Source organism: Boleophthalmus pectinirostris, unplaced genomic scaffold (genome assembly GCF_026225935.1).
Source record: "Boleophthalmus pectinirostris isolate CB_2022bp ecotype Guang Dong unplaced genomic scaffold, ASM2622593v1 HiC_scaffold_23, whole genome shotgun sequence".
Taxonomy (NCBI): Eukaryota; Metazoa; Chordata; class Actinopteri; order Gobiiformes; family Gobiidae; genus Boleophthalmus; species Boleophthalmus pectinirostris.
This window is the reverse complement of record NW_026571207.1, coordinates 9,514,118-9,533,332: the sequence shown is the minus strand read 5'-3', so window position 1 is coordinate 9,533,332 and position 19,215 is coordinate 9,514,118. Positions and strand designations below refer to the sequence as shown.

The 19,215-nt window shown below is 37.5% G+C and overlaps 1 protein-coding gene across 1 annotated transcript in view; it reads left to right on the top strand.

Annotated features, from left to right (window-relative positions):
* Positions 1–19,215, top strand: part of si:dkey-237h12.3 (teneurin-3) — a 338,669-nt gene that overhangs the window by 12,134 nt on the left and 307,320 nt on the right. Inside the window, 2 exon segments of the mRNA XM_055159618.1 lie at positions 3,856–4,261; positions 6,823–7,089. Coding sequence (XP_055015593.1) covers positions 3,979–4,261; positions 6,823–7,089 — 550 coding nt within the window. The 5' untranslated portion in view covers positions 3,856–3,978.

Genomic DNA, 19,215 nt, shown 5'->3' with positions numbered 1-19,215 from the left:
ACAAAGACTTAGAGGAGAGTTGCCATTTCAGCATTCTGGTCTGCAGTGGCTACCTCTGTTGCTGCAGAAATGCTTTGTGGGCTTTGTGTAAGCCACCCTGTGCCAGATTTGTTAGGCTCCTGTTTTTCTGTTGTGAAGGCCAGTGTCATTATCAATTACAATTATTCCGAGTAGCTTTCAGGAAGTAATTTGAATTTGCCTGAGAAAAAGTTCTTAAATGTTGATTATATAAGTGTTTAAGTATTTTTAAATCAAATCAAAATTAATTCATAATACATGGCTGAGAATGTAGCCTCAACTTTTGACTATATGTTCTTATTATGTCCTGTACAGTTTTTCTTTTGTATCAGTTGAGTTCTGATAAATCTTGTTCACCAAACAGCCTAAAATAAGCTATACAAAATAATGAAACCCCAGGCAAGAACAGACTCCAAGCCATTTCTTCTCGAAGTTTTATTGCTCTGCTGTGTACAGATTCTGTGTCCCAATTATTGCTATTGCTGTACAAATATATACTGGCATCTATAAAACCCTATGTCCATTTGCTGAACTACTGAGCAATCAAAAGAGCTCATTTAGTTTTGGTGCATTCAAGTATCATCTGAACATATTTGATCATAAACAAATGCAATGCTGTTTGCTTGTTTAATTAGCTCTGAAAAATAAAAGACTTGTCAAGACATCTTGAAAGGATGCTCATCTTTTTGGTCATAACCTCCAGTGCTTGAAACTCATGTCTTTCATCTCAGATGAAAAAACAGTGACAAGCGCATGTCTGACATGAAAGTAAAGTAAATCTCATTTCCCTGAAACCCATGCATCTGCACTGAAGGGACTGTTGACTTGGACACATTCCGTGTGCACTGTATTAGACAGATGGTTTATGTGTTTTTGGCTGAGAGATGTGCAGAGGTGTAGGACAGTGTGTATCTGGGGGACTATGGAGGTGCAGACTGGGAATCGTTGGAATGAGTGTGAAGCCTCGCGGCGTAGATCATGAACTGTCTGTTACACTGGCTGAGTGGCTCGCCAGAGGACCTTTGGGTGACACTCAGTTTGCAGAGTCAACTGTTCTTCTCACTGGTCATGGGTGACTGACTGTCACAAATCAGTCTAGCAATCAAAGGTAAAAAGAGAACATTGAAGCAAATGATGCCAGAAAACAGTACATGGAACAAACACCCCTCTAAATCATCCACGGTCTCTCCCCTCCCATTTTTAAACATCATTACTTGGCCTGTCTTGTGTCTGTGTCACTTTGTAGACACTAGGCTGCTCTCAGTGGAGTAACTAAAGGGAGACTGAGCCTAATCAAGGCATGACAGGCTGGCTGTTCTCACAGCTCCAAACACTTTTGTTTGTGCAGTACTTAAACCTTTTGAAACTTAAAACCTTGCCTACCCACATGAGAATATGCCCCAAGAGCCCGGCTGACCTTTTGTGCATAATTTAAAGTAGCATGCTCATATGCTACTGCTGGTGTCGCCTTGTGCTACTACTGTGCTCCAGCAAAAGGCTTTGATGAGCTACCAAAAAGACGACATCTCGGTCCGTAGAGTAAACTTTATGGGGACATGCCTGGCCACTGGAGGGATCACAGTCGACACAAATCTAATTCCTCTTATAGCAGGGGGTTACAGCGTGGTTGAGGAGATGACGTGTAGTGTTAGCTTAGTTTTGGATAGTTGATCATTTTACAATAGTGCTGCGCGGTTTTGGATTACAATTGAATTGCAATAGTGATTAAATTTGCGATGAATGTCGAAAAAGTAAGATTTTGTTCACAGTGCACATTGTAAACAACTCCAGGAGCATTAACATTTGAAAGAAGACTGACATGAACTGATAAACCAGTTCAAGAATATCATGAATTTCATGAATGGATTTGTTTCTAGAGGTTTAAACTCTGATTTACAAATACAGGATATTTTGTTTTTTTGGACATTCTATTATCTCACATTTCTAAGTAAATGCAGCCTTTATGATTTGAAAATAGCAGCAACTCAAATTGCTCTATAGATTGCGGTATGTTGTGCAGCACTATTTTACAAGTCAATAAAGGAACAGAATTGTAATCAAGGAGGTTCCAGAGTCTGACGTCCGCACTAATCCTGTACATATATCTGCCAATTGTAACAAATGTGTACAATTTCTGGAGAGGGACGAGATGCGACTAAGATGTCCTATGGCATTGTAAACAAGTGCGAGGAGTTACAGGAGTCTTCTGCGCTGATTGCATCTCAACCCATTGGGGAAACAAAATAGTATCCAGCCACTCACAGGGAACAGGGCCAAATAAGTTGAAGAGGCCTAGAACAGTTTTTACAATTTTCATTATCTCTGCATCCTACCAGCTCCAGCGCCATTTTTTGGGGGGAAGTTTCCCTCGGGCCAGTGCTATCTTGCTGTGCGACATCCTGGATTCATTGGAAGGTTTTGATGCTAGACGTGAAACCAAGTAGATATCATTTGGGGGAGAGAAAGATTCTGATACTCTAGTCTTAGAGCTGAGCCAAGAGACTAATCAAAGTGTACTGGCTGTCTATGGAGCTAGCGGAAAATAGGTTGTAATAAACACTGACACACCAGGGCCCCTATCCATACTCCACCAAATATATATGTTATGTGGATTACTCATTTTACTCATATGGTCCATACTTAGAACGTTGTTTGAAGTATCTAAATGCTAAGGATTAAGGATGATGAGTGCAGAACAAATTTAGCCCTGGGATTTTTTGGTCTGTCTTAATTGGTCTTAATTTACGGAATTATTGTGATAGCTAGTTATACAATGACAGCCAAGAAGCAGCTAATTCTTGTAAGTGAAGTTACAGTTGATGATACGTTGAACTGCAATGCGTGAGACTGAACGTGCGATACAATACTTCAAGATAGGGACGCGTGATGTAGATAAAAATGATTATGTCAATTTTTTTTTTTTATTATCTTCATAATATTTAGACTATATTTTCACAACGCATGAGGAATGTGTTGAAACAAGTCTGCAAATGTTTTAAGTCTAGCACAAAACATGAATAGACCATCAAATTAACCAGAATAGGACAGAAATATCACTTGATGGCATTGTTTGGAAGATTACCCTAGACGTTTCGTTCATTTTATTTGTAATTTTTATTGTTTTAATTATGCAAGATTATGTCTATCATCTATATCAGCAAAACTGCAATTGCGATATTATCCATTGTTTAGTATACTTCCCACCTCTATTTTAGAACAATTACAGTTTTGTGAGAACCATATCACTGCATTTGCATAATGTTTTGTGTTTCTTCACTACCACTTTGAAACTAGCCTTTTTATCTAACACCCCTTTACTGCTATGATTGCTATGTAGTATTTTCTGAAAATAGACTAATAACAGCATCAATATATGTTAATTTTATGTCTTCATACCACCTATATATATATTTTTTATAATATACACATTTTTAATTCAGTGAAATAATGCTATAGTATATTTATTTTATTTATTTAGTATTTTTTACATGCCCAAATACTTTTCGTCAGCCTAAAACTTATAACAGGTGAAAGTCTCTCTACTTTTGTCAGCTGTTTAACATTGAAACTTTTAACACCACTCACTCGGTTGAACTCGATTGTGAATAGCACCCGAGCCTGAATGGGGACGTGCCTATCTTTAACTATCTTTAAAGAGAGGAAGTCATGTGTGGCGGGAGTTCACGGGTGATGTTTCAGGGCGGGGGAGGCGGGGAAGGCGGGGGACGGAGGTGAGTCTTTGAGAAAGGGATAAGTGTGTGCTTTTGAAGATGAAGCCTGTGGATTAGTGTTATCTGACCTGCTTCTTTTGCCTTTCCCCTGTCTCTATGCGTCTAGGTAGAGCGCGTGGAGAGGCAGCCGGCCCCGAAACACACCCATAAGCTCAGATTCACGCGAGAACCAACGCAAATCCATCCGGAGGGAGAGAGCGGAGCGTCGGTTACCCAGCATGCACGCAGTATGGAACGGGTGAGGGAGCAGCGGCCTTTCTGCTCGCTGTCAAAGAACCAGAGAGAGGAGAGGGAGAGAGCCGGTGAGAGGGAGCAGGAGAGGGAGAGGCGCTACACCACCTCCTCGGCCGACCGGGGGGAGGCTTCAGAGGGGCCTTGTCGCGTCCCCACCCAGAAGTCCTACAGCTCCAGCGAGACCCTCCAGGCCTTCGACCATGACCCCACGCGTATGCTATTTGGAGGCAGAGCCAAAGAGATGGTCCACAAGGAGAACGCGGAATACAGCCGACCAGGTGAGCAGGAGCAAATATTCACTCTGTAGGAGATGTAAGTGAGGGTACAACTGCTGTAAATATCTGAATAAATGTAATATAATAAAATATAATCAAGCATTCCATTATCTGTCTAGCCTGCTCAACTGCTGCTGGGTTTAATTTTACAATACAATATTCAATCTCTTGGAATTATTACTTTTTTTTTTTTCCTTTTTCACCTCCTAGAATACCCTGCAGACAGAAAAAAACTGCTTCAAAAATGCCCTAAGGACAGTATTTCAAGTGACATTTTGTGGTATTTTAAAACAAAATTAAGTGTATAATATTTTTTGAAAGCTCATTTTAAAATCATTGCTGCCAATTAATAATAATATTGCTTTTAAAATTATAATTAGAATTATAATAAGTTATTAGCAAGTCATGAGCCGGGTCTCTTATTTACATAGCTCTCAAAATAATTTACTTTTTATATTATTTTACTGAAGCATACGTATGATTATGGCACTTGATTAAACAAAAAATAATAATAATACAAATATAGAAAGTTATATATACTGTATCCGTAATAATTCGATTAAAATGCATCTATAATTGTAGCTTTGTTTCATGGTTACATCGAAATGACTAAAATTGTCTACTGTCTGCCTACTGTTGTTGATTTTGACAGCCCAGTTTCATTTGGAATTAAATCCCCCCCACCCCCTCATAGCCATGTTTGTTTCCTGAAAAATACCACTCTCGTACATCCCCAAGTCAATAAACATGAAAGCCAGGATTTTCTTGCTGGTGTTCACTAAATGTTAGCATTTCCCACTTTTAGCCTTTCCCTATTTACACATGAAATATCTGCAGTCAGAGCACAGATTTGATTATTTTTTACAAATTGACTAAACAGGCAAGTTATATTCATACAGCATAACTAGACTCTTACAAAAATTGATAAATTATATATTTTGTTCAGTTTAATGATAGTCGAGTGGCACGCAATTAAACAAATCTGCGCTCCTTAATGTGCTCTTAAACCTAATTGGGGTCTCTTTACTATGAATGTAGCATTGTGGTGAAGTCAGAAATATTTAATTTATTTTAAATTCTGCATGCTATAGTGTACAGATAATCTATGTAATTATGATATTTTTGTGGCTCAGTGAGTTGAAGTGCATATGCATAGAATCTCAAGGAAGCACCTTTCTTTTTAAAATTGTTGACAAGAATGCTCATCGAACCATAATAATGTTAATATTTTAATTTAACATTGTATTAACAAATGTATTCTCTTATGTTTTATTTTTGTTTTGCACTGTCAACTTTCACACAAGCTTAACTTTTTGTATCCAAGCTGAGATGTTAAGAAATTAGATAAAAGATACTCATCAAATAGTTCCCCATATTTAGTTAGTCTATTTTAATTTCTCTTTGAACATGGTCCCTGACAAATAAAGAATAAACTAAACTAAATGAATAGAGAAACGTAAATATGTGTTTTAGGGACCCTTTTTTGATGTTTGCTTATAAAATATAGGTTTAATTTGTAACATCTTAAGTTTACATTGAGGTTCGTCACTTGGAATCCATCAGGCTCTCAGTGTCACCTGGACCAGCTGGCTGACAGTAATATGTGCCTCCATGTTTTTGAATGACACGTCGGAGGAAAAGGAGCCCAATATTTTGTTGTTGTTTGGTGTGCTACTTAATGTGACAGACAGGGCTTACTTTTGTTGGCCAACTGCCCGAGTGTGTTTACTCTGCTATGATACCATCGTGTGAAGCCTGGCGCACTATTCTTATTCCATTTCCATAGAGAAATCCTAAAAGGCAGGAGACTTTTGATTTTTCTTTTGTGTATAAACAGTTGAACAAACTGAAAGTACATGGATTGTATTACATGATATTTAGTTAATGTGATGCCCAGTGGAAAATGTGTTCTCATTTATCTTGAATTTTAAGCTCTTGGTTAATGGTCAGTCGACAGTTTTATCTCTTAGTGCTGCAACAAACTATATTTTCAGTAGTCAAGTCAATAATTACTAGAGAAGTCAAGAATTATTTCTATTGTACATTTAAACCTATTAAATTTGGAAATCTACTGACTAAAAGCTTCTACAAATATTACATTTCAAGAGTATTATCAAAATAGTTTATTCTATTTTTGAACATTTTATGCCAGTTTAATAATGACACCATCTTTGTTATAGTTTTTTTCTTTCGGCGTGTGTTTTAGAGTCTGTGTAGATGACGACTAATCACAACCATTCTGATAAATTGGCACAGCCCTACTATCTCACTTGTGTTTAGGAATAGCTGTAGATGTAATTTACCTCTTATCTATCCGATATTTCTCTTTCTTGTTGTGTTCCCTTAGAAACAAACCTAATTTGACTTTAATGGTGGTGGTTTTTAGCATCTTGATCAGTTGTGTGGCGCTAAGTAGATTGGGAGGATGCTGTTAAGACTCCCCAATTACCCCCTCCCTCCCTCTGCTGCTCTTAGGTTAAGTGTTTTTTGAAGTGCCCCCCGCTCTCCACCATTAAGCACGCTGTTGCTCGCTTTGTTAACTTTACAACTGGTGTCATTGACAGGGCAGACCTTCTCTCTGAGGCAGCTTGGGTTCTGCGAGCGCTCGGCCGCAGCTCGGAGGGGCCTGGCTCTATGCCCCGAGACCGGATTGTCCCACCCCCTCGGCAACTACAGGGAGAACCATGAGCCCGTGTCCCCTGAACGCACCATGGCTCTGTGGGGATCGGGGCCAAAGTCCGGTCAGAACTCGTCATGCCTGTCCAGCCGCTCCAACTCGGCGCTCACGCTCACCGATACCGAAATGGACAATAAATCGGACAATGAAATGGGTGAGTGCTGCATGCTCTTTTCTTTATTTTTTGAGGATTTAAAAGACTTATGTGAGCAAGTTCTTTTGCAAAAACAAATAAGTGACATTTTAAAAAGTCATTTGGGGCTTGCAGTTTACGCTCGGGGTGGGCGCACACTTACACAATCACCAGATCATTATTGGGACTAAACTGGGATTAAACCAGAAACTAGACTTGCACTAAACAAGGATTAGAAACTGACCAAATTAGGGATGGGCATGATTAGTCGACTAAATGATAACTGATCTTTCAGAATTTCGTTGATCATGTTAATTTTTAATCAATAAACCGAATGTAGGTTGCTGTGCGTAGCGTAAGGAGACGAGGCTGTGTCTGACAGGCGCAAACACTGGAGTTGCTTCCTCACAGTCCCACGTTTCGGCTCTGGAACCGCCTTGGAGATCACTGTACCACTCAATGAGTGTGTTTACATGCACATCAGTATCCTGGTTATGATCGGGTTTTTTGAGTATCCCGGTTTCGTCATGGTGCATGTATACGCAGTACTTCCGATGCACATTCATCCAAAAGACAAACATGTTTTAGTCTTTTCATCACAACAGTAGCCAAAATAAATAAAGTGACCAAAATAAATAAAGTGAGTGAAATGATGTTAAATAAAGAGCTGCGCTAAACCAGCACATGTCTGATCTCTGGAAACATGAACCATCTCCAATTCAACATACGCACAGAACAGACTCACCATCTTCATCATCAACATTCCTCTGTCACAGAAAGAACACTCATATTCCATTGAGTTGTGTCCTTTAGTCTGACAGAAGCTGACCGCATCAGTGCACAAGGAAAGAGCTGTTTTTTTTTCAGCACTTAGTTTTAGTTTCTGTAAAACATAAACTAATGTGCGCAAAGCTGCATTAAACACATTATAATCTGAAACGGGCTGATGTGGCTCTATAGTGGTTTTTGTTTATATGTTGTTAAAGTTTAGTTTATTTATGCAGATTAGTAATAGTAATAATAAAACGTTAACGATTAATCAAAATGAATCATTAAGTCTCCCAACGATGGATTATCAAAATTTAATCGATTGCCCATCCCTAAGTCAACTCTACATCTACTCAGACTGGGTCCCAACCATTACCATACCAGGACAAAAGTAGTAATATTCTCAAAAAGCATATATATTTTACTGTAATCAAAATGTCATTCCATCCTTCCTTGATAAAATCACTAGATGTTATTTTCATGGGTCATATCTGTAGAACATGGTAACAAACAAAAAAATCTAAATGGAAATGCATATCTGTTTTTGCAAATGAACTCTCCATGTATGAAGAGTACAATAGCATAATTTGTAATAATAAATTATGCTAACCATTTATGTTACTGATAGGCAAACGGCTTACTGTAAAACCATTTTAGTGTTTTGACCTTTGAGAAAATAGAATTCTAAGTACGGACGTTTTTTGCCTCTCCTGTAAAATGACTGGACCGTCTTGAAGATTCTTAGCGCTTGTGCCATTTTTCTTTCTTGAAAAACCTCCCCTGCTTGGATTTCCCCAGCAGCAGTTTGGATCATGCCAAGCGTTGGAAACAAGAATGTGATTGGGTGACAGGAGTGGCAGCACGTTTGGTATACCCAGAGAAGCGCTTGCATCTGGATCAAAGACATGCTTTCTTGACTGCAATGAAATTTGGCCTTGCGATGGAATAGTCAGTCCCTTCTTCTCTCTGGCCGTTCCGTAGGTAGTGAGAGCAGTTTGATAAAGTTTCCCCATGGGCCGGCGTATAATCAAAGATAGCTTTGTGCGCTTCATGGTGAGATTTGGCTCAGAGTGTCTGCAGTGGTTGACTGGGCATGCACAATAGCTGATTAAAAGGATACAATGTTTTGAAGTGCAAATTTGATCATGCTGGAACCTGAGATGGAGGATTGAGGTTCTCTGTTTGAAGAGGGAAAAAGGCTTTGTTGTGTCAAATGGAGGCAGTACATACAAGATGGTTGCATGTCAGGTTTTCTTGTGTTATTTTAAAGACGACATGCTTTTTCAAGGTACTTAGCGTTATGATAAGAATAAGTAGTAAACTGAACTATAACAAAAATATATATCAACATTTTAATATTTTTTCATTGTAAACAGTAAATTTATCTAAAGTTGCTTAATAGAAGCAGATGCGGGTATCCTCCTCCTCTTATATTATATATTAATGTGTGATTTTAGAACCCTACATGTAAGACTCATAATTCTAAATAATACAGAAAAAAAATACAGAAATGTTGCATGGCACTCAAGGCTTAAATGCCAGAGAACATAAAATTACTCTACTTACATGCATGAGTCAACCAATTATAACTCTTAGTAAGTGAACAAGGACAGAACAGTGCTATAACATGGTTCAAACTCATCAAAATTGATTTTTCGTATCCTTTAAGATGTAGTGGTGTGTATTGGAGCTAAACAGTTGTGTGAAAAAATATAATTGAATTCAGTTTAACATTGACATTTTGAACATGCCTTGGAGCATCTCATGAAAAAATGACATTTTTTTTATTGCAAGCCTGATGTAACACGAGAATTACATGCAATTGAGATTTCAAAAAGTCTTGATACAGCTGATACAAATTAAAATTGGAACAAATTTCCAGTCTTCAAAATGCACTTTTGTTAACAATTTAATAGTCACAATTGTCTGATACTTAAACCTGAACTAATGCATTTAAAGACACATATTGACACATTTTGGATTGCCAAAACATCTGATTATTGTTTTTGGGATACAGCTGACCCTGAACCAAATCACTTCATACACACACTAGATCTTAAAATAACTAGTGGTACACAAAAGAGAATTTTCAGAATTTAAATATAGAAGAAATGCAATAAACATGCAAAAGCATACTTACTGATAATTCATTTCTGTTGAAATATGTGGATTTTTAGTTTGATGGGCTAATCAAAACTTTTCTTGACATGCTGATACGATATCTATTTAAACTATTTTCAGACTTGTATAATTTGATTCTTGGTAGAAGTTGCTGACAGTCCGGATAAACTAAGTGAACCATGTCCATAACACATTCAGTGTAAATGATTTTAAGAAAAGTGATGATGGGAGAGAGTGACAGGCAGTTAAAATAATGAGGCTTGATTACACTTTCCCGGCAAGAACATTAAAGCCAGTAAAAAGGGAAATGTCTTGTGTTCATGTGCTATCAGTTCATATTCCAACAACATTGGCTCTAGCCTGACATTTGAGACAAGTCATTTTCTTAATGGCAGTATTCATCATATGAGCTTGTCTCCGCCGGGCAAGAGCTGAGTAAGTCTTTTACCTTTTCAAATGCGTTACTTTTCAAACATGTGTGTTAAAATATTTTTGTGGCAAAAAACAACTAAAATGCTACAAAAAACAAACAAAAAAAACAAAATTTGATACTAAAACTAAAAGATACAATTTTGACCAGCAACATTTACCATTACTAAATGAACAAATGAGAATGAATTCAACGTGTTGGCATTTTATTTCTTTTAATACTATGAACTTTTTGGGTGTCTCCGTTTTTTTTTTTTTTTTTTTTACTTTTTTTAAAATCTGAAACTGATCCCTGCACTGAAAAGCACCATAAGTATATATATGTATACATTCAAGTAGCATTCCTACCTGCTAAAATTCTAAAAGTTAATTATATTCAATAATCAATTGTCAACCCAGAATTAAAATATATGCTATTTCAAACTGCAGCATAAGTATGTATGCATATATGCATGTGTGTATGTGTATGTATATATAGTGGTCATTGTCATATAGTACACTTCTGTTGAAACCTCATAATGTTGATGTTGAAGTGAAAATCCTTACTAAAGAGATGTATTGATACTTAGCAGTAATGTGATACAAAAAAGGAAGAGTACATCTTGTGAGCATGTGGAGCCTGCACTGTTGTATCCCTGTATTGAGCTGTGATTTTACCTGGCCTCTTGAGTCAGCTGTGTGTGTGTGTGTATTTACAAACACATGTCCGGGCGGTAAGCGAGCCCTCCGACTTCGGCCCTCTGGACTCTCTCTGCTCCACATCTCACCGAGCCACTGCTGCTGATTGGTTCTTGTTAGTGCAGCACCCCACCGAGACTTTATCCATGCTCACGATTGTCTCAATTAGTCTCAGTACAACCGGATAAACAACACCTGCTGGACCCTTAGACCAAATGTGATGTTTTACAGATAATAATAAAAGGCTCCCATTTCCAAATATCAGCTCGGATGGCTCTGAGTGTTTATGGCATTTTAATATACTGGACGCTTCCCCAGAGTGTTGAATGTTAAGTCATTTGAAATGTTGAGTCTAGAAAACCCCAAAGTAATCACGTTTGTACATTAGTTACTAAATCTATGTGACAAGCAGTTTAGCAGGGGGTGACACGGTGGGATACTGCAGCCACTGCTGCAGACGGTTGCAGGTTCGATTCTCGGACTGCGTATTGTCTTTTCATGTAGAGTCTGCATGTTTCCTCCCAACCACTGAAACATTTGCAATACATTTCTGGAACCAGTACATCTACTGAAATGAGCTTTCGGTTGTATTTACAGGTAGATTACATTATTAAAATGAATGTGTGGTTTATGTAATATTGCCCTCAAAATGGAAAGAATTATAACACATCTGTTGTATCCTAAGCTATTTAAAAATGTATTACAGTCCGTAAACACATTTTCTGTAACTAAAACATTTTCTTCTAGACATTGAGCAAAGAAAATCTGTGTCATTGTTCCGTCTTTATAGATCCTGGCCCGTATGTCAGGAAGCTCTGCACTTTTGACTTTCACTATTTAATGAAGCAGCTAAGAGAAATGACCCATCCCGAGGTTTCCATCAACTGAATATGCATGCAGGAGCTGCGACAAGGGGCCGTTCAGCCCCACTTATTCATAAATGAACTCAATATTTCATTCTAATTTGCTCTCTTCTACAGAGTGTTCGACAAAGGCTCGCTACATTCACCGAGCAAAGCATCTGCAAATGTTAACCTCCATGAGTCACAAGAAAGATGTCTACCTTTAAAGATGAAAGCTACATTTTGTAAAAGGTCCAGTGAGCAGGCAAGAGGTGTTTTTACTGTAATGCAAAACAACATTAACTCAACAACCTCTTCTCCTCACTCATGGGGATTTGCAATATTACCATTTCTTATCCAAACCACTTCACCCATATGCTCTGTTAGAAAGTATGAGCATAGCATTAGCATCTGAATTTCCAAAGGCATTTAAGTCTTTTGGCTCCCTGTGACATGTTGTGCACACGCTAATGAAATATGTAAAAACAAATGGCGCACTCTGGGTCTTTGTCTTCACCAAGGAAGTGCTAATCTCTGAACTTGACAGTAATAGCTTGTCATACACAAACAGTCTCCCACACACACATGCTCACTTAGCGTCTCATGTTGCATTAGGAGCGTGACATGTAGCAGCTGTACACGGGTGAAACTTCATGTCTGTGGGGTTTTTAGCACCATAAGTGGCTTCCTTTATAGAAGTGAGACAAAAGAGCACAAAAGTGTAAGATTCTGCACCCTCCACCTCTTTCACAAGAGGTTTCACTCTTAGGAATGAGAGAAAAACATGATCACATGTACCTCTATTGACTTTCCAAGACAACCATTCTATAAGAAAACATTATTGCATTGAAGGCTACATGCATGCAAAGGCCAATACCTGGCAACCCCTCCTAATTTTGAAAATCTTCTGTTCATTTCAATGTCACTTTCATTAGGTTAGGGTGCAAGATGAATCTGAATCTAATCAAAATGGCAGTTTGAATGGACACAATTGGCAAATCGCATAGGCTGCAATTTGTACCATAATTTCTTCAACATTCAACTAAATATCCTGTCTTATGCATAAACAGCTGCTGAACCTGTACTTTAGATCTATACAAACATGTTTTGAAATGTGATTGTTTTGAAATGTGATTTTTGTATTATTTTGTCAGTTTATATTTTCTTTTTTCTCAATTTTTCTGAAAGCGATAAAATTTATACTTTGAACAAAATCCTATCCTAAAATATGGAAAGCAAATCTAATCACAGTATTTGTCAGAACAATCACAATTAGATATTTTTTCTCATATTGTTCAGCCCTAATGTCAGTTTCTATTAACATTTACTATAAAAAACTGAATCCTTGTGTATTTCAATGGGAGAGCTACACAATGCAATGAAACCAGTGTTGTGTCGTGCATTAACTTAGCTGGGGTCTGTCGTTGAACATGACGTGGTGGTGGGCAAGGATGAAGAATTCACTGCAGTTGTGTTGTAATTCACCTCAGTCAATTTGTAGTGTTACTATAATTGTGAGAAACAATGAAACGTGTAAGATTGTCCTAAATATAGCCACAAAATGACTAAAATGTCAATCATACTTTTCTGGAGGAAGGTCCGCCTGCCTGTCCACAGGCTCTATGAAAAATAAATTATTTACATCATGATTATTTGTTTTGTGTATTACATGAAATACTGATTGTAAAATTCTTACAATTCTCATTTAATTGCAACTAAACCCAGTTAACATAAACATATATATAGTGTCTTGAAGTTCTGCATCTAAAGGGCCAGCCTCACAGTACGCTGGCTATGTTTGAAAGAACATGTCTCCCTGAGTTCTGAAATGAATTTTCGGAACCACAAGAAGGGTCAGGAGATCTGAGATATACTGGGGCACAGTAGCACTAAAAAAAGTTCAAATAAATTCTGGACTTTACAGGTAGCCAGTGCAGTGATGATAAAACTGCGGTGAGCGGGCGGTTCAGGAGGTCCCTGTTGAATCTTGGCAGCAGTATTTTAAACAACCATCTGTATTCACTTCAGAGATGACTTATGGCAGTAGACCAATTGTTTTTTTTCATAAGAAATGAATTTATTTATAAAATAAACCCACTGTATACCTATTTAAGTCAACAATAAATATTTATAATACAATATATTCTCATAATGTCATGTTCACTCCTTTTTCTAAACAAATCCAATCTGTTAGTCCTTACTTGCCATTATATGCAATGACTCATACCTGATTTATTTATAATACTTTTAACATTTCATTGTTTAGGATTGTGTGACATAAATATTCATCCCAGCTTGACTTTAAGATCAAGCTTCAGTTGCTGCAAAGTCGTGCATTCACACCTGACGCGTCCTTCCTCTCCTTTAGCCTGATGTTGACTGACCCAGCTTCCAAATCAATATTATATCTCTCATAAAACATTAAATGAGCTTGCGGAACAGAAACGTGAAACATAGCATGGCCCAGTTGAGTTGTATTCCTAATAGGGTGTGAAAATGCTGGGTTGTGAGGTCATGCCGCACCTGGTGACAGCTCTCGGCGGCGTATTAGGAGCATCACCAGGGCTTGTTATGTGAGGAAGTGCCCTGGTGCCCCCTGACCCTGGGTACGGCCCTGTCAGTGACAATTACCTGGACTGACCTGTGAATCTTTTGTGGCGATAGAGAACAGTGTCTGTAGGTTTACTGGGATTGCACTATATAGTAATACTTTTTCAGAAACGTTTTAACTGAGACGAGAGAGAACATGACGAGAGACATGAGATTAGATACACAAAAATGAGACAGTTTGGCCCATACGTTTTTTGATTTATTTTACTGAATACTTTTGCTGTCATTATAGTGCTTCTTTTTGGAACTACTACTCAAAATGTTAAGTGAGAAGCGTTCAACCATTTTTCAAGGCAAATGTAAAACACAGAGGGAAAAAATCTCATGAGATAATTTTTCTCATGCGTGCACAATCTTGTGGCACTAAATCTTGTCCCCTCCCTACAGGGCAATAAAAACAAACTAACACTAACACACACAGACCCTCCCTTTTCCCAAAACTCAGTGTTCACTCACTTAGCATATTAGTTTAAATTCTTTACAAGTGTTAAAATTCTTTACAAGGTGCAAAAAGGGCAGTCAAGATGCTGGTCATTAGTTTAATCCACTCTTTTACTTTGGGTTTCTTGGTTTCTTTCCAGTTCAAAACAGCAACACATTTGGCCTGTAATAAACAAAAATTTACAAGTTTCTTAGAAGATATGCAATATAGAGAGTTTGCAATCCATTGATATCTCACTGTAACACACAGTTAATATTAGGGATGGGCATTTGATTCAATTTTCTTCATCGATCGTCGGGAGAATTAACAATCGGTTTTCGATTAATCATTAACGTTTTTATATTAAAATGATCATCATTATTTTTACTATTACTAATCTGCATAAATAAACTCAACTTTACAACAAATAAATTATAACCACTATAGAGCCACATCAGCCCATTTGAGATTATAATGTGTTTAATGCAGCTTTGCGCACATTTGTTTACGTCTTCCAGAAACGAACCGCATGGCTCATTTGCATAAACTAATAGCGCTGCTCTTAGCTCGTTGCAAAGCTCTTTTTCTAAGTAATTTCACTCACTTTGTTTATTTTGGTTACGGTTGTGATGAAAAGACTGAAAAGTGTTTGTCTTTTGGACGCATGCGCACTCAGCTTTATGCTGCATAACCGGGATACTGTGTATACATGCACCATGTACCACATCAGTGACCCGGGTATGATTGAGTTTTTTGAGTATCTCGGTTTCTGGGATACTCAAAAAACCCGATTATACCCGGGACACTGATGTGCATGTAAACACACTCAGTGATCTCCAAGGAGTTGCCAGAGCCGAACTATGGGACTGTGAGGCCGCACTGTCAGCTGCAGCCTCGTCTCCTTACGTTACGCACAGCAACTGTTCGGTTTGTCGATTAAAAATGAACGTGATCAACGAAATTCTTAACGATCAGTTATCGATTAGTCGATTAATCATGCCCATCCCTACTTAATATCATTGCAATATCAGCTAACTTATATAAATCCATATTGCAAAAAGAAAGATTGACAACAAGAAACAAAGATTGCAATACCAATAATCAGTTGGGTTCATGTGACATCACAACACTGAGCGATAGGGCCGGTCTGAATTCTCTGGTGGGATTTACCGTTTAACTGTCAAAATGCAGATTAGGTGTCCTGGTTTATGGTAATAATCAATAACCACTGGGCATGGCCAATCCATTTGAAACAGAAAATAGCATAAAGACAAATTATCTGTCTGTGCTAATGAACATGCATTGAACAACAGTAAATTGTCCATAGTGTTCCATAAGCCCTGCCCTCTGAAATGATCAAAGTATAGAATATTGTGAATGAAATCTCTCTCGTAAAGTTTTCTTTAAAAATGAGCTATATTTTCCTTGATGATTTACAGAACTGACTTGTAAATGTGGACGTCTAAGATTTGTTGACTCAAGTACACTAAAGCAGTAATATGCATCAACATCATTGCTTATAACAGTTTAAAGCCCATATTATTAATGTTCCTTCATCAAAAACATACCTGGAGTTGTTTTTTGTTGTTTTTGTTGCATCAAACATGTTTAACACACCTGAGTATTTAGGCGGAGTTCTTCTCTCAAATGTAAGACACTCTGTTCTACCGTGTGATGTCAGGTGGTAATACAAAAAAACAAACAAAACAAAAAAAACCTGAGCACCTTCACTAGATTCATTTGGATAATTTCAGCCCTGGATTTGCCTATACTAAACAAAAGGTAAAAGGTAGCTGTTAACATGAAAAATAACCCTTCATGACATCACAAGGTGGAGCAGAGTGTTTTGAGCTTTGGAGATGTAGACAGACTGATAATAAAGGGTTACTGAATCATGTGTGAATGAAACAAAACACAACTTCAGGTCTGTTCTGTAGGCTGTTAACATTCTTACATGGCTAAAAGCTCACAAGTGTAACTTTTGCGTAATGTAGGACCTTTAAAGACTTATTTTTTTTTTTTAAGAGATATGTGAGTAGGTTGTTGAAACCCATAGCACTTTTTATTAAAGCTGTGCAATTAATCAAATTTTAATCAAGATGGTGATTCAGTCATTTGTAATGGGCAATGATCAGCCTGGGTCTTTTTAATCAAGAGGTCTCTCTGTTAGTAAAAGCATGTGGTTTGGAGCAGAGTTCAGACACTGAAGGAAGAAATTGAACTATTTTTTCATTTTAAATGACAATTGTGTCTTGTTTAAGTTCGTGAAATTATTATTAAAACCCCCCCTTTTTTTTTAATAAGTCAAAAATAAAGAGGATAAAAATTGAGGAACAAAAGGGTAATTATTTTGTCACATCACCCAGTCCTAGTTTATATGCACATCAGAGAGTAACACACAGAAAAGGCTATAAGCATATAATCAGGGCTATAATGATTATTTTGATAACAAAACAATTGTATTTTCATTCAAAACACACATTCTTATGTCTTTTTGGGGTGGTTATGGCCCATAAAAGCTTCTCTCAGCACATGGCATGTTTCTAAGTCTATGTATTATTACAAAACATACTTTAGTTCAATAATCAATTAGTTACAATTAACGGAATGTTCAAAATATTCCTCACCTACATTTGCAGGGTGTGAATTTGACTTATTTTGTAAAAAAAAAACACCTTTAGAAGGTTAATGAAGCAGTAGTGCATTGTAGCACGTTGAGCTCCGAAGGCTTTTGGGTGGGAGTATGAAAGCCTCCGACACCTCTCAGTGTGCGGACGTGTGCGCATGTGCCAGTGTTCCCTTCTGTTCTCCGCACACATGCTCCACACAGTTGCATCTCTCACCATGTTTTTCACACTCTATCGCTCTAAGATTAGACAAACCCCGCACAAGTACAGACATTTTCTCCCGTGCACAGAGGCGCGTGCACGTGAGACGAAGGTGACACGCCATCTGTCAAACCGCTCTCTCAGATCTGCACTTCGTATTGTGACAGTGGGATTGGCCTATTGATCGTCCTCCCTCGCCACTTTCATAATTCAATATGGCACGCGACGACCACAAAAAGAATAAATAACATCATACAAGTTTTTTTTGTTGTTGTCAAAAGGCCCAGCTGTCTGTGTTGTGTGTTGTAGATTCCAGAATAGACAGGAAAGCAGTTTGATCATTTGTCAATAAGAGTGCTAAAGGTATCCGGGCTTTATCTTACATCTCGAATGAGCAGGTGTTGTTACCACTTGCTACTTGCTATCTCTGACTTTACTCGGGGCTCACACTGTCACTGGTGGAGGTGGTGAGATGGTGGTGTTGTGGATGGTGTGATGGTTGTTAGTTCAGAGTTTAGCAGTCAACTGTGCAGTGCTACTGTTGTTTACTCGAAGTTAGTGGTTATTTTCTTGAAGACTCACTATGTAACTTTTTGGTCGAGGACATGCATCTGCTTATCTCGAAGGATGTTATTGCTTGGATTGTTCCACAGTATGGATGTTGTTCTGTCCATCCTGTACATTTTGTAAAATGTCAAAGTAAAAAAATTATTTATTTTATTTGAATACATTTAATGCTGTTATTTTCATTTTGTCACAGTTTACATTATTATTATTATTATTATTATTATTTGTTTAATGTTGCACCGTACTGCTGAAGCAAGTTCATATTTTCTGAATTAACCAAAACACAATGAAGACAGAACTCTCAAGAGGAGAAGACAGCTCATACATGCAATAAACATGTAATGAGAAAATCTAAATCATGATCTTGCTTTAAGAAAATCATATTATTTTCCATGGAGACAAGCAGATAAAGGACCCTCAACCAAAAAGTTACATAGATCATTGTTTCACAAAGACTGGGTCACAAGAGATTTTTTTGGGGGTCGCCTTGTCACGATCTGCATGTAGGTTGAAATGTTAAGACATGTTTTGTATAATTTCTAATCTTTTTGTAATTATTTTCTTGAATGTTTGTTCCAATATTGCTGGTTCAATTGAATGTTGAAAGAAAAAAATTATGAGCTACATTTCATGTCCAAATAGGCGACTTATGGAGACTTTTTATTGCTGGTTCATTTACTGTTTTTCATCGTTTAAAACTTGAGTAATGATAATTGTTCAGAGAGATGTGATCGCTTAGTCAACAATAAAATATCCTGATTAATGTTCAATAATGGTCAGATCCATCTTTATTTTCTGATTTACAAATAATATCTGTTGACTTGGGTTGCGAAGGTTGGTAAGTTTTAAAATATGGGTCCCCAGAAAAAAAGTTTGTGAAACA